At 48.8% G+C, this 14,963-nt stretch overlaps 2 protein-coding genes across 2 annotated transcripts; one reads left to right on the top strand and one right to left on the bottom strand.

Annotated features, from left to right (window-relative positions):
- Positions 1-719: 719 nt before the first annotated feature.
- Positions 720-1,756, bottom strand: LOC136524051 (uncharacterized). The gene is made up of 3 exons (XM_066517533.1): positions 1,601-1,756; positions 1,190-1,475; positions 720-1,123 (listed from the first exon to the last, which is right to left on the bottom strand). Exons 1-3 carry the CDS (start codon positions 1,754-1,756, stop codon positions 720-722), a joined length of 846 nt encoding a protein of 281 aa, XP_066373630.1.
- An 8,985-nt stretch (positions 1,757-10,741) lies between these two features.
- On the top strand, positions 10,742-14,514 carry LOC136521388 (GDSL esterase/lipase At5g45910-like). Its single transcript, XM_066515124.1, has 5 exons — positions 10,742-11,193; positions 11,993-12,208; positions 12,295-12,443; positions 13,536-13,812; positions 14,010-14,514. The coding sequence occupies exons 1-5, from the start codon at positions 10,866-10,868 to the stop codon at positions 14,228-14,230; spliced, it is 1,191 nt and encodes a 396-aa protein (XP_066371221.1). The 5' UTR covers positions 10,742-10,865; the 3' UTR covers positions 14,231-14,514.
- Positions 14,515-14,963: the final 449 nt, after the last annotated feature.

Raw genomic sequence — 14,963 nt, 5'->3', positions numbered from 1 at the left:
GGACCCGGATTCCACATGAACGTACCCGTTAGCGAGCTCATTGAGCGCGATACTCAAGCCGTCGAGGCAAGTGTTGTCTACTCAGCCCCTCCGATTATGAAAATCAAGGATGGGGTAACGCGCAAAACACGACCGACCCCTATCAGACCCTAAGAGGGCTTAGGGGCTCGAGCCACTCGATGTAGGGACAGTGGTTCAAAGGCCCCCTTTGCCGAGCCCATAGAGTCCCCATTTTAGGGAATTCTGTTGGAAGGCAGGGCGGGGAATGGTGGAACGCCATCCAAGGACTTTGCCGACCCCGTCACAAAACCATGGAGCAAGATTCTGTCTAAACATCCCCGTTGGCAAGCTCATCAGGCACACCATCACTCTAGTCTCTAGTAACACCTGACCCTAGCAACCCCAAGGGGTCGGATCTCACTCGGGGGCTGGTAAAGGTACGGCTACCTCCCTTCCTCTTTTCGAAACAATCATTATATCAGATTCCCTCCTCGTGTCAAGACCAACGGCAAAATTTGGGGGAACAGATTGGTAAGACTGCAAAAACCAAACGACCAGACGGCCATGGGCAGAAGGTGAAATCTAACAAAACGAAATTATGAAGCAAAATCACAAAATTGCTTCTAGACTCAAAAGTACCGACACTTGTTCACATATTACACATAAATCTTGTTCATTCGACTAACTACTTCTACGAAGGGAGAACCACTTCTTTCAATCTATCCACCAGGTTCCACGCAAAGAGGTGCCACCGCCTTCTCCATCTCATCCAGCTCAGGATCTTCATAAACAGGCGTGAAGCCTTGACTCATCACCTTCAAATTGATCTCCCGATCATAATGAGAATGGGCGACAGCAAAGGCTTGGGTGATCTCGGCATGAAAGGCATCTTCCTCAAGCTGGCCCACCCGCGCCATGATACCTGCGACACGAGCCACGAGCGGGCTGGTCTCCACTAGCTCCACCACCTTCAGGGCATCAAGGACCACCTCGATCGCAGCCTGCAGAAGATCGTGCTCATCGCTCTTAGCCTGAAGGGTTCTTTGCACATGGGCGAGTTTCTTTTCTAGCTTGACAAAGACGTTCTCGGCGCTTAACCTCTGGCTCACCGCGTCACCAAGATCTGCCTGGAGGGAGCAGACCACCTCGATGTCCTCATCCACCTTCTACTGAAGGGTCGTGGCCCTACTCTCGGCCTTCCGCCTGAGATCCCGCTCCGTCTCCAGCTCCTTCAGGACCTTGACAACCCGCTTACTGGCCTGGGCATCCTTCTCGAGCAGCTCATCCCGCTCCTTCATAATCCTAGCAGCCTCTTCCTCTTCTAGCTTAACCCTCGCCGATAGGTCCGTGAACATCCCATGGATCTCCTCCGCGTCCCGACGCGCCTTGGCCTCCCGCTCCTGGGCGGCAGCAAGCTGCGCGGCCATATCTGCTCGTAGCTGGGCCTCCTCGAAGAGGCGATCCCACTTCGCCTTCTGCTCATGGAGGAATCAGGATTTATTCCGACTACGAGCAACAAGAACCTAAAAAAGAAGAAGACCGGTATCAGAAATACGAAAACACAAAAACATGCGAAGAAAGAAGAAAACCAAGCGAATACCTGAGTAGTAGGGATAACGATCTCATGGAGGGCTCCTCTGGCCTGGTCCAGGGCATCCAGCATGGTTGAGATCCTGACATCAAGACCCTCTCGCTCCATGCTCTTAGAATGATCGTCGAGCGAGAAAAGAGCCGTCGTCGGATCCTGGACAGCCATCCACTAGAGCGGCGGCTCCCCCGCACGGGAGAGCGGCTGCCTCCCGACAAGGGGGCCGGGGGCGACTCCCTCTTGATCCTATGCAGCACCACCACCACGACGCCCAAGGGCCCTTTGACCGGATCCTCCTCATGGGCTGCTTCGAGTGCCACGGGCGGATCCACCTGGGCCCCAGGTGGCGTAGATTGCACTATGCCCTCGAGCGCCACCACGGCTGCGCCTGGCTGATCCTGGCTTAGCGCGGTCACGACCACCTCGACCAATGGTATGCGGCCCTCAGCTGGCTATACCACGACCGCCATGGAGGAAGCCGCCTGCTCGACAACCACCAAGGGTGCGGGCGCCACCACAGGCGCCATCGGATCGGCCAACACGGCTCCAACATCGGCACCACTCCTGCCCAAAACAGGGGTGACGCCAGGTGGCACCATCCATCCCACTTGAATGGCGAGGCTCTTCTTGGGCACCAGCCCCAGGGAGTGACCCGTCCGCAAGAACCTACACAAAGGTAAAAGCCATTAGATCAAAATAGAAAGGGAAAAAAGGATGAAAACAGGGGAACCAACGGCTTACGCGGACGCCTTCGGTCGGCGGAAGTGTTTTGGGGGTGGATCCCTAGATCCCTACCCTAACTCGTCTGAGCGGGACCATTTTGAGCCTGTCCCCTGCTCTACGGCAGGGGGACTGATCTCCTTTACCTCATGGGGCGCGGCACCAGAGCCGCTCCCCTCCACCGTCTCATGGGGTGCGGCGCCAGAGCCACTCCCCTCCACCATCACCTCGGGGTCAGCGGCGGTAGGCCCGCCTTCCCCCATCCACCGATCCTCGGTCGGCACGCCGTGCGAAGCGGCGGACTCTTCGGCCTCCACCGACCTCACCGACTCACTTCCCTCCGTGTGGAACGGGAAGGGTCCCTACACGGACGGGTGGACACTTGTCAGCGTGTCCTCATCCTCCAGGACGCCCCAATCCACGTCGATGACTACCTCATCGTCATCATCATCATTGTCATCGTCATCATCACTGCTCATGTCCTCTCCCTGATCCCGTGCTTCCTGCTTCAGTCTTTTCTTCTTCTTCATCTGCTCCCTTGCATTCCTGTCCCGCTCGACCGCGAGTCGATTCGCCACCGCCATGGCCTTGTCCTTGGGTAGTGGAACCGGACTATCTTTGAAGACTAGCCCCTCGGCTGGTTTCAATGTCATGAAGGCGAGTAAAAAAATGGAGATTCAGGAAAAAGAAAGAGCACGAGAGAAGAAGGCTTACGAATTCGAAGAACCCAGGCTCTGGCCGCATTGGGGGATGTCTGGGCACCGGATACACAATGTCGAGGATGCCGCCTGTGGAATCCTTCGTCGGCTCCATCGCCTCCTTAATGCGCTGCGTCACTTCCGAGAAAGGGAGCGCCTCGTCAACAAGCATCGTCCCCTCGAACGACATCCCGAGCATCATCCGATGCAGGGGAGGCATGTGCGCCATCAGCGGCACCACCCTCCTCGCATGATAGGCGTCGATAATCCCCGCCCCCTTTACGCCCCATTCCTTCAGAGCTTGGAGGGCAGAAAGAAGGTTGGAGAGGTGTTTCTTGTCTTTGAACTAGACGACCCAAGCCCACGACTCCGGAGCCTTTTCAATAAGGTGCCCGGTGTACCTCGGCAGGGTGGCACTCACATCATCCCTGACATAAAACCACTACGAGTGCAATCCCTTGTTGGAGGTCGCTAGACACATGAACGGGTAACCCCTCGACCGGGTATGGCGTAGATGAACACTGGCACATCCCATCTACATGCTCACATCCTTCCCCCCAACCTTCCTCTTCGACAAACTAATGGTAAAGAAATACCGCCATAGATCGAAATGGGGATCAATCCCTAGGAAACCCTCGCATAGGGCAACAAACGCTGCCATAGGTTGAACCCCATTGGGAGTTAGATGCTGCAGCTCCATCTCATAATAATCAAGCAGCCCCCGAAGGAATCTATGCACGGGTACCGCAAATCCCCACTCATGGAAGATGGCGAAAGAAATGACATACCCTTTGGGTGGCGCCGGCTCACCCTCGTCACCAGGTAGCAGCCACTCCTAGATGGCGGACAGCGGGTGGAGAAGGCCACGGCGGACGAGGCCTTCCAAACGACGTGAGGTGATGCTAGATCTGCCCCACAACTCCATTAAAGCAATTGAGGAGAAAGGTGGGCGCGAGCTCGACGGCGGCTACAGGGCAGGTGCAAGCTTGACGGCGGCTGCAACACGGATGCAAGCCGATCGACGGTGGCGGTGCAGGCGTAGGAGGCTAGGGTGATTAGCGGTAGATGTTTCAGACGCAAAGGCAAGGGAGCGAAATACGGAACCCTGGGGGCGAACCCCGTGGTTTTATAGGGGCGACGGACGCAAGAAGGGCAACCGTCCGCCTCGATCTTCGGGCCTGCCACGCGCACCGCCGCGTCACGTCGCGGGACACGCGCCCACAGTCCCTATCCTCTCCCACCAAAAATCATGGTGGATGGTTCGCCTTCCCTAGGCGAATCTAGACTCTCTACCCATCTGGGAAACACAGGTCACGAAGACTTTTCTCTCTTTGGCCCACCTAGGGCCCAGAAGCTCGATGACTGGCCCAACTGAGGATGAGTCCACGAACGATCTGAAATCAAGGGCGCAAGTATTACTAGGATCTCGATCCATGGTCAAGCCCCAGTTAGGTTAGCCCTGAATGAGATCCCCGCAAATGGGATACCACGACCCCCTCGAAAAAATATCCAGTTGACGAAAAACTAAGTCCTTCAGCCTTACCTGCGAAAGGCCTGATACAACCCCCTGGGCAACCCTGCTCGAATCACCTGGGGGCTCAGGGGCTACACCCATCGGGTGCGCTCGCGTGCACCCTCTGGCAAAGTAACTCTGACGAAATCAAAAACACCCTCTAGGCGGTTCTATCCGAATCACCTAGAGGCTCGGGGGCTACTATCGGGGACCTAATACCGGGGTACCCTAGAAGGTGGAACCAATAACCACCGAACATTAAAAACTTCTAGACAGATAAGGGCATCGTAACGTCCCTTGCTCAAATTATAGGAGTTGGGTTCCGCCTCGCTCGACGCCTTTGAGATAGCTCTGCCTCGCCCGAGGGCTTAGGGCTAGTCTTCATCTCGCCCGACGCCTTTGGGGTGGGCTCAGTCTCGCCCAAGGGCTGAGGGATAGACTCCGCCTTGCCCGACGCCTTTGAGATAGCTCTGCCTCACCCGAGGGCTCAGGGCTAGTCTCCATCTCGCCCGACGCCTTTGGGGCGGGCTCGGTCTCACCCGAGGGCTGAGGGATAGACTCTGCCTCGCTCGACCCTAGAGGGGCGGGCTCGGTCTCGCCCAAGAGATAAGGACTGGTCTCTGCTTCACCCGACGGCCAGGAACAAGCCTCGCCCTGCTCGATATATAAAGACTAGTTTCATCTTACCTGACAACTTCTCCCAGTTCCCTCATGATGATGGGTACAGGGCAAGACAAGATGTTCGGGTCAACCATGGCTTCAAGGACCATACCATGCGCCCTGGTAGGAAAAGTACTACCAGGGAACGACGGGACAGGTGCTTTAGACCCTTCCGAGCGCCGCAGAGCTCGAAAGGTATTACAGGTGCATGCTCCTCGCCCTGTAGAGTTGTAGGCGCCGCCTTCAGCTCTAGGACATGGAACCCGACGAAGATATACGACAACCGCTATGCTCCAGAAAAGGATTTGCTATCTCCATGAACGACGGATATTCCATCACCACGCTATGGACCCAAGGGAGCGGCGCCCGCTTCCCGACCCCTCAGGTCCACCAAGTCAGAAGACCTTGGCCACGGCGCTACTCCGAACCCCAACCCCACGTCCCTCCGACGAAGACTCATAGGAACCAGAAGGTGTGCGGAGCAAGGCTGGGGGAGGCTCATAAGTTAAAACCACTGTACTGCAGCTCATACCCTGCGCAGGGCAGCATTCTATAACCAACCTGGCATTCTACAGAGGCATCGACAGTATTGTAGGCGCTTATCCTCCTTCGCACTCATCAAAATGAAGAACCAGGCCAGGTAGACGTGAGCCACAAGACTAGGTAGAGTACGCATCCTAAAGCCCTCACCCTTGTAAAGCCAGCCCCTTCATCTATAAAAGGAGATGCGCTTCCTCCATCACGGGGACCGACTTTTGACCAAACAACACAAGACACACACACACAGTCAAGCTGCTACCAAGCTCTTGGCCTCCTTTCAACCCTTCTATCAGAGACTTGGGACCAGTCCCTCTCTCGATTGTTTGTACCCCCTACTACGAATCGTTCACGGTGCTAATAACACGAGCAGCAACAAACTGGATGTAGGGACATTCGGCCCGAACCAGTATAAATCTTATGTCCTTTAGTGCACCATCCGAGCCTAACGCGCATTACTATAAATTTACTTGTCGGTGCTTGTACGAAACACCGACAACTATGCATTAGCAGGTGGAACTGAAATATAAATTTGTTCATCATCAACTCCAACATATTCTTTAGGATTATCAAAGATATCAAGCTCCCTCTTAGGCTCTATATCAACATCATCACCTAGTTCTAGCTCTAAATCAGTAGCTGCCTCTAGATTGTTAGCAGCAGTACTGGGTTCAGGAGCCTCTGGATTGTTAGTAGCAGCACTATTTGGTTCATTGGCAATGGAAAAATCATTATTGGGTATCTCAAATCTAACATCAGCAGGAATTGCACATAAAGGTTGTAGGTCATCAAACTCAGCATCATCATCAAACAATCCCACTACAAGCTGACAACCCATCTCTTCCTTGTACATTTCAAAGACATCAACCATCTGAATTTCACTAATTAATCTGACATCCTCATGCAGTCTTTTATCAAAGAACCACACTATGGGTAACTGGTTAGAGGGTGCATTCAATTCATTTGCAATACTTGATAACAACAGTTCAAGCGTTAAAGACCCAAACTCCACATCCCACTTAATCACAGTGCCTTTGGTGTATGATTTCCTACCATCCGAGTCTTTCGTAGTGAAACTGTGGACTTTAACCTCTACCGTGAACTTACCATTCCTACCAACAATCAAATCGAGTCCCAAATCGAAGTGTAAATAGGAAAGCACAAGTGAACTACACTACGTGCTCAAACAGATAACAGGGGACGCGCACACATTACCTGCTATTGTAGTCCTCCATCTTTGTCGTAGCACTACGACGCAGATGCAAGAAGACCCCGCCCGTCATCTTCATGGATCCTGTATCTCCTCCAATGGATGCGCCGGCCACAGACGCGACACCACCAGCAGCTACCACCACCGTCGCAACTTCGTAGCTCTCCATTGCGGCTCAGCAGGTCGTCGTCGTAGCTCCGCAAGTCTCCAGCGGCGGCTACAGTCTAGGGTTAGGGTTCATAGGGAACAGAGAAAGAGGAAGACGGAAAGGAGCACTGGTGGGGGATGGAATGAACAGGGGAGAGGGTTGCGGCGGCTTGTAACACACAAGCAAGGCATCGGTGTCCATACGAAAGTCATGTATGCATTCCTCGACCTGATAGTGGGCCCGAGCTATTCACATATGTAGAAAATGGAAAGCAACAGGGAGACCCAGAATTGTAATTGCATGTTTCAGAATACCCGAATTGTAATGCACTTCTCCATCTTCAAAGAATTATAATGGCTTAGATAAAAAAACCCAAGTGTAACACCCTAAAAATTGCTCCTTTTGAAATAGAGGGAAATTGAAAAAATTTTGAATTTGTGTGCTCATGAAAACATAGGAAAAATAATAAATTTTTTATTGAATTAAAATTTATCACAAGGTAGCAACATGTTTGAGCATACATGTCGGTGCATTTGTATTTTTGTAATGAGTGGTTTTGGTCTAAATTCAAAGTGTTTCAAAGTGCTTTTGAAAATGATTCAAAATGATTTTGAAATAAAAGGAAAAGGAATTAAAAAGAAAACAATTCATTTCTCTCATCTGGCCAAAGGCCTGCTCTCTCTCTCCCTCAACCAGCGCGCTCGTGCCTCTCTCGCCATGTGGCCCAGCAGCTACCTCTTCCCTTCACCTGCGGGCCAGTGTGCCATCATGGCCCAGCACCGCGCGGACGCGCCCCGCCTCCTCACCGCGCGCAGTCGCTAACTGGTGGGACCCACCTATTGGTTGTCTCCTACCTCACGCCGTCCTCTACCTCGCATACCCAAAGCAGACTCTGCCGCCGCAGGACTCCGCCTTCACCCCGTGACATCGGTTGCTGTGTTTCCCACGTCGCTTCCCTAGCCATAAATAGTGCCCGCTCCGCGCCGTTTTCCCCCGCATAACCCTAGAGCAGCCGCCTCGCTCGCCAAACTACAGCGCCGCTGCTGAGCTTGAAGCCCTAGCCGCTATCGCCTCCGAGCACCATGTCGCCTCCGTCCTCTCCACGTCGTCAAGGATTGCCGTGGTGAGTTCGCCTTGTTTTCCTCTTTCTCCCCATGCTCTCGGTTCACTCCGCCATGGCCATAGGTCCTTCCCCAAGTACGTCGGCGAGGTCCTCTGCTCTCCGGCCATGGCGCTGCCATCGGCTTCCTATGCACTGGTGACCCGTCCCTCCCTTTGATTCCAACCGTCAGATCCGCAATCAACAAATCAGATTAGAATGTACCCTTTTGTCGCCTTTTTGCTAAAGAGACCCCCAACTTTTACTAAATCAACCCACGGTCCGCTCATCTCTCTCCCTCCCTCTTCTAATCCCCACCGTCTAATCTCGATCCGATGGCTCAAATCCAATCGTACCCCTTCGCTGCGATTTTTGCAAAAGAGACCCTCAGTTTAGCTAAATAAAACCCGCAATCCATGGCGTACTCCCAGAATATGTTTTCCTATTCTGAAAGTGTAGTTTCTTTCTAATAGATTCAAAATACGTTTTCATCTATTTACATTTTTGCCACTAGTTTTTTTAGGCCATAACTTCTCCGTTTTAACTCCGATTTGACCCGTTCAAGTTGCGTTAGATTCATAATTACGTAATCTACATGTTCATCCTATTATTAAACATGTTTTTAACTTTTGAAATTAGAGGTTAGATTTAATCTAGTATTTTATTAAAGGAAATCTTGTTTAATTCATAACTTTTTCGTTATAGCTCTGATTAGAGTGATTTTCGCGTTTGTGTGTTCGTAGTAATGTGTAGAACATTTTTAAAACATTTTACTTATTATTTATTATGTTTGGTGTACTGTTTTATTTTAGTTCTATTATTTGCTTCGTGTATGATTGCATAGATGCTTGTGTGGTGCATTATGATCATGTCCAATCAATGAGCTTTGCGTTGGTGATATAAAAGAAGTTGATAATCCAGAAGAAGTCTTTTGAGGTTACAATTTAGTAGAAGAAGATCAAAGTTTAAGACAAGTATAGCATGTGATCTTCCTTGTTGTCCTATTCACCTTAATATCATTTTAATCATATGCATATGTCTACCTTAGCAACCATAGTAATTTTTCTAGCTATTTGATATCTTGGATTTTTTATCACCCATAGATTATTATATTGAGTTATATTCTCTATACTAAGTATATTATATATTAATCATTGTCTATTGATAATGTACCTATTATCGTTGAAACCGGGTGCTACAGCAGCGAAGAAAAGCGTCCGGGAGCTCACAAAGTTGAAAAGAAAAAAGGCGGGCCCAGTCGGAGTTTTTTTTTTGCCTTTTATCTTAAGTACAGCTGTAGAATCTGTTCGGATACAGACACACGCCACCACCACACACACGCACCTCACACACACGGTATACGAACAAACCTACAACTATACCTAGACAACGAGCGCAGCTGAGAGGTACTCGAAGATCATCAGACTCCGAGCGTGGCCGGCACGTCACTTAACCATTATGACACATCTGCGCGGGAGGCAACTGAAATTATTTAGGAAGCTACTGTTCTCGGGTGAGACACCGACGTCGAAGCCAGGCTTCGAACGCGGGCGGGCAGCGTGCTCACCTGCACGGCTTGCCAACTGAGCCAGAGCTCGTTCTCGGCCCAGTCGGAGTTGAACCCGCGCGTAGATCCACTTGATAATGATGCAGGGTCACAGAAAAGAGGAACAGCATCTCATTATGATCGGGGATCCACCCCAGGAATAGAAAACTACTACTCCTGTCGTCTGCCACTACCACGTACGCCAACGCTGCCCTGCTCCAACTCCGTGTGAAATTGCTTTAAAATCCACACCACAGGTACGCTTAATCCTGAACGTTGCTGAAATGATCACATGGTCAAAATGTTAGAGATCCAGCTAACAAATAGTTATTTTATTAGCTACTCCATCAATCCACAAAGAATGTAATTATCATATTTTAAGGAGTCAAACAGTCTAAAATTTGACTAAAATTATATGAAAAAGTATAGAATATATTTTCATAATAAATTTATTTGAAGACATAAATGTTAGTACTATTTGCTATATATTTGGTTAAACTTAAGCTACTTTGACCGGCACGATTCTCATAATTATATTCTTTTACAGACGGAGGTAGTACATCTGTTTAGATTCAAAGGAGATAACTATTAGCAGATAGCCTTGTTCCGTAGCACTACTTCAACAGTACTCTCTATATCTAGAAAAGAATACAACTACAGGTTTCGTGCTAACAAAAATGGTTCACGTTTGATCAAATTTCTAGTTAATACTATTCATATTTATAGCTCTAAAATAATTTATTATGAAAATACGTTTCGTAATTAATATAATGATATTTATTTTATATCATAAATATTGATATTTTTTATCTATAATTGATCGAACTTAGGATACTAAACCATGACACTATGTTAAAATTGTATTTTTTTAGCAAATAAACAGTATTTTGGTCTCAAGTATAAGGCATATAAGCCAAATTTCAGCGAACAGGTCCACGGCCACACCTCAGCCCTGCGCCGCGCTGCACTGCAGCACCTGCAAAGCTCTGCAAGGCGCAAGCATCCATTCAGCAGCCACACTGGCCATCTCTGTTCACTCCCGCAGCCGCAGTTTATATAAAGCAAAAGCAGAGCACAGCAACGCGCCACACGAGCAAAGAACTTTGCCCCGCTTCCCCTCACTCTCTCTCCTCTGTCTTGCCGCACATGCGCGTCGGTCCGGGAAGCTGCCTGCTGCCGACACCCGCAATGGCCGTCGCCCACGCGCCGCAGCGCCGCCGGGGCGTGCTCCTCCTCCTGCTCGTCGCCGCGCTCGTGGCGGCGCTGCCGGCCACCTGCGCCGCGGCCAGGACCAGGAGCAAGAAGTCGTACACGGCCATCTTCAGCTTCGGGGACTCGCTCTCCGACGCCGGCAACCTCATCGTCAACGGCACGCCCAAGGCGCTCACCACCGCGCGCGCGCCCTACGGGATGACCTTCTTCCGCAAGCCCACCGGCCGCTGCTCCAACGGCCGCCTCGTCGTCGACTTCCTCGGTACTGTACCGTACAGTTCCAGTTTCTTTCCAACGCCGGCATCTATTTTTATTTTGCTTCTGTGATTACTTGTTGCCAACTAATCTACTTATATTTGTGGACTCTGGGATATCTAATTTAAACGTCTCTCTTTTCCAAAAGTGTTGATTTGAGTGTCAAGAGAGACCATGCTCTGACTTCGGTGGTCAAGATGAAATTGACCTGTTCAGTATTCAATTTCCCTTGTTCCATACTCCGTTCCCCTATTCTTTTTTTTTTAATATAGGTTTGGTGGAGCAAAGCTAAAATCTAGTCAATAAATAACTTCTCTCTTTTCGGAAAAAGGGAAAAAAAATGAGGTGACTACTATAATTTGTTGATAAAAGTGCTATTTCTTTGCTCTAAGTTCTTCATTTCTCTGTGATGCACTGATGCTAACCTTTTAATCAGGTGAGGGCGAGGTCAAAAGGGGTTATTTTTTAGACCTTTCTTTATAAAAGATGAATACGAGCGGTAGAAAACTGCTGGTAAAAGGGCCTCTGCTTTGCCGCGCTGTGAATTATTGCTGCCTCCGCTCTGCTAGAGTTAGCAGAGTATTGATGTCAATCAAAGTTCTTTTTCCTTTTTCTTTTAGGAAAGATAGATCGGACCGCAAATATGTCCCTACTGCAACCTTTCAATTTGCAATATATGTTCCTCACTGAGCAGCATTGCTCCCTTGTGAATCATGACCTTCTGTACATTGTGCCGTAGCATTCGATGATGTCATGTGAATTTTCGGCCCCCCTTTTCTGATGGAAATCTTTGGCCAATTCTGCAGCCGAGCATTTCGGCCTGCCACTGCCACCGCCGTCACAGGCCAAGGGCAAGGACTTCAAGAAGGGCGCCAACTTTGCCATCACCGGCGCGACGGCGCTGGAGTACTCCTTCTTCAAGGCGCACGGCATCGACCAGCGCATCTGGAACACCGGCTCCATCAACACCCAGATCGGCTGGCTCCAGGACATGAAGCCGTCTCTCTGCAAATCGGAGCAAGGTCCCACTCCAATTCACCTGCATTTAATATTCTTGAATTTTTAGTGGATCATGCTTCATTGGTGATTGCTTATGTGTTGATTGCAGACTGCAAGGATTACTTCAGCAAGTCCCTGTTTGTGGTCGGGGAGTTTGGGGGCAATGACTACAATGCGCCTCTGTTTTCTGGTGTCCGATTTTCTGAAATCAAGACTTATGTGCCCCTTGTTACAAAGGCCATCGCCAACAGCGTTGAGGTAGCATTCCTGAATTATGAGTCTAAAGTTCACTAACCAGCCTAGAGTAGATGATGATCCTTACATTGCATCATACACCATTCTGCATATACATTGCTGAAGTAGTAAAAAGTGGTGGTTGTCGATTCAGTTCACCAGGGTGATACAAAGTGTATGGTACAGCTGATTTCAGGCCACACTCATCTTCGTACCTGGAGATTATGGAACAAAAAAGAGGAAACATGAAATTGCAAGCCTGATACATAGTGTGCCATGAGTTTTAGATGTGGAAATTGTTCATTAAATACCTTTGAATTATGTGGGCTTAATTTTTAAGAGGAGGGGGGGGGGGGGGGGGGGGGTTACAGTGAGAGGAGTGAGTAGTTTACCTACTAGGCAAAAGCATTCACATATAGATTGCACATTTTCTTGACTCGGATCTGTAGATCTCAATGGGATATTATTTAACTGATCAACTGGGGTTGTCAATCTTTGTAACCATTATAATAGGGGTGAACATGTGAAAGATATGATGCCTTCGTAAACGGAAGAATCGTTTGACTAGGCCCTTAATGTGAAGTCACTATAGCTCAACTGTTTTAGAATGGAAAAAATTGTTGTTTTCACATAAATCAATTACACCTGAAATTTGTGATGGCAAGGTTCTGTACTTTGCATGCTGAATTGAGCTTCTGCACAGTCCATCAGATTGTTGTTTAGTGCAGCCCCATGTGATGCAAGGATGGGGACTTCAGGTAGAACATGATTGCACAATGAAGAGAGAATGGGCATGTAAAAGGTACGGTGGGTAAAGATAGCAAGGAATCATTTGCTATGCGCATGCCCATCATGAAATGGCCGTCACATGACATGGTTGTAAACAATGGTTTGTTTTCACAAATTTCAAGACTACATGATAGATTTATTCGATGACACTGGTGGTGGTGGTGGTGGTGGTGGTGCATCTCTAACTAGCTTAACGGTTTCATACATCTGTTATGTTGAGTTTGCCCATACTTACGAGTACAGCTAGTTCCACAACATATGTTTTTAATTGTATTTCCCTAATTTTCAGTCACATTCTGCAAACTTTAAGAAATGTTTCTGTTTCAGAAATTGATCGAGCTTGGGGCAACAGACTTGTTGGTGCCCGGCGTTCTCCCAATTGGTTGCTTTCCGTTGTACCTGACGTTGTACAACACCAGCAGCAAAGCAGACTACAATGCCCGCACTGGGTGCCTTCGGAGGTACAACCGCCTCGCCTTCCACCACAACAGGGAGCTGAAGCAGCAGCTTGATGAGCTTCAGAAGAAGTACCCCAAGACAAAAATCATGTATGGGGATTACTTCAAGGCTGCAATGCAGTTTGTCGTCAGCCCTGGAAAATTTGGTGAGTTTTCCCTTTCTCTGTCGCCTGTTATATTTCTCCAGTATATCTTGGTGGATCCAAAGAGTTTCAGACCACATTCTTGTCATGAAACCATCACAGAAAACACATGATTTACAGACTGAAACTGTCGTTTGCCTGTAATTTGATTGCATGGTTCAGATTCCATTCCATGAAATGAACATTCTGAGCTACTGCAGGTTTCAGCACGGCTCTGCAAGCATGCTGCGGCGCAGGAGGGCAGGGCAACTACAACTTCAACCTGAAGAAGAAGTGTGGCGAGCAGGGCGCAAGCGTGTGCTCCAACCCGTCGTCGTACATGAGCTGGGACGGCATCCACATGACTGAAGCTGCATACAGAAAGGTCGCCGATGGCTGGTTGAATGGCCCGTATGCTGAACCCCCAATTCTCAAGTCATAATTGAGATAGCTAATAAACTGTATGTAACACCACCGCAGCTGCTGCGGCTAGAGATATGAGGAGTGTTTCAGGCTATAGATATGTTCCGGTTCTCAAGTCACAATTAAGTTATGGGTAAAGTAAATCTATTTAGTCTGTCCATTGCAAGATCTGTATAAACTGTGCCGGTATAGATATGTTTCCCAGCTGAAGTGGCTGAAGTACAGATGCACCGTGTATGACATGTTTCCTGATTCTTTTCATTTTTCAAATGTTACGGCAATAATGAGATAATAAAAGTAACTAAATTTCTGCAACTTTATCAAGTGCCTTCATTTTAAATTATAAGACGTTTTAGCTTTTTTTTTTAGATACATTGTTTTTATTACGTATCTAGACATAGTATATATCTAAGTGGATAGCAAAAACTACATATATTTAGAAAAGCTAAAACGCCTCATAACAGAGGCAGTAAGTATTATTTTTTCCCATCCAAGTCCAGTAGTCTTGCAATTTTCATTGGGTCATGATAACCCACATTACAGAACACAGCATGCCCTGGCTTTGATGTGGACGGTGAGAAATAGAAATACCAACATCTGGTATAATTACGATGGCTGCTTTAATTGCAGCTTGACAACTCAGTGAGGTAGCTGGATCTGAATAATCCATGGAATCGATCATTTTGAAACACCACCAGTCCTACATTCTGCAGGTAACGAATGCTGCACGGCTTGGCTTGGTAACAACTTAT

The sequence above is a fragment of the Miscanthus floridulus genome, chromosome 18 (assembly GCF_019320115.1).
Source record: "Miscanthus floridulus cultivar M001 chromosome 18, ASM1932011v1, whole genome shotgun sequence".
NCBI classification, from domain to species: domain Eukaryota; kingdom Viridiplantae; phylum Streptophyta; class Magnoliopsida; order Poales; family Poaceae; genus Miscanthus; species Miscanthus floridulus.
This window is presented reverse-complemented; position numbering and strand designations above follow the sequence as displayed.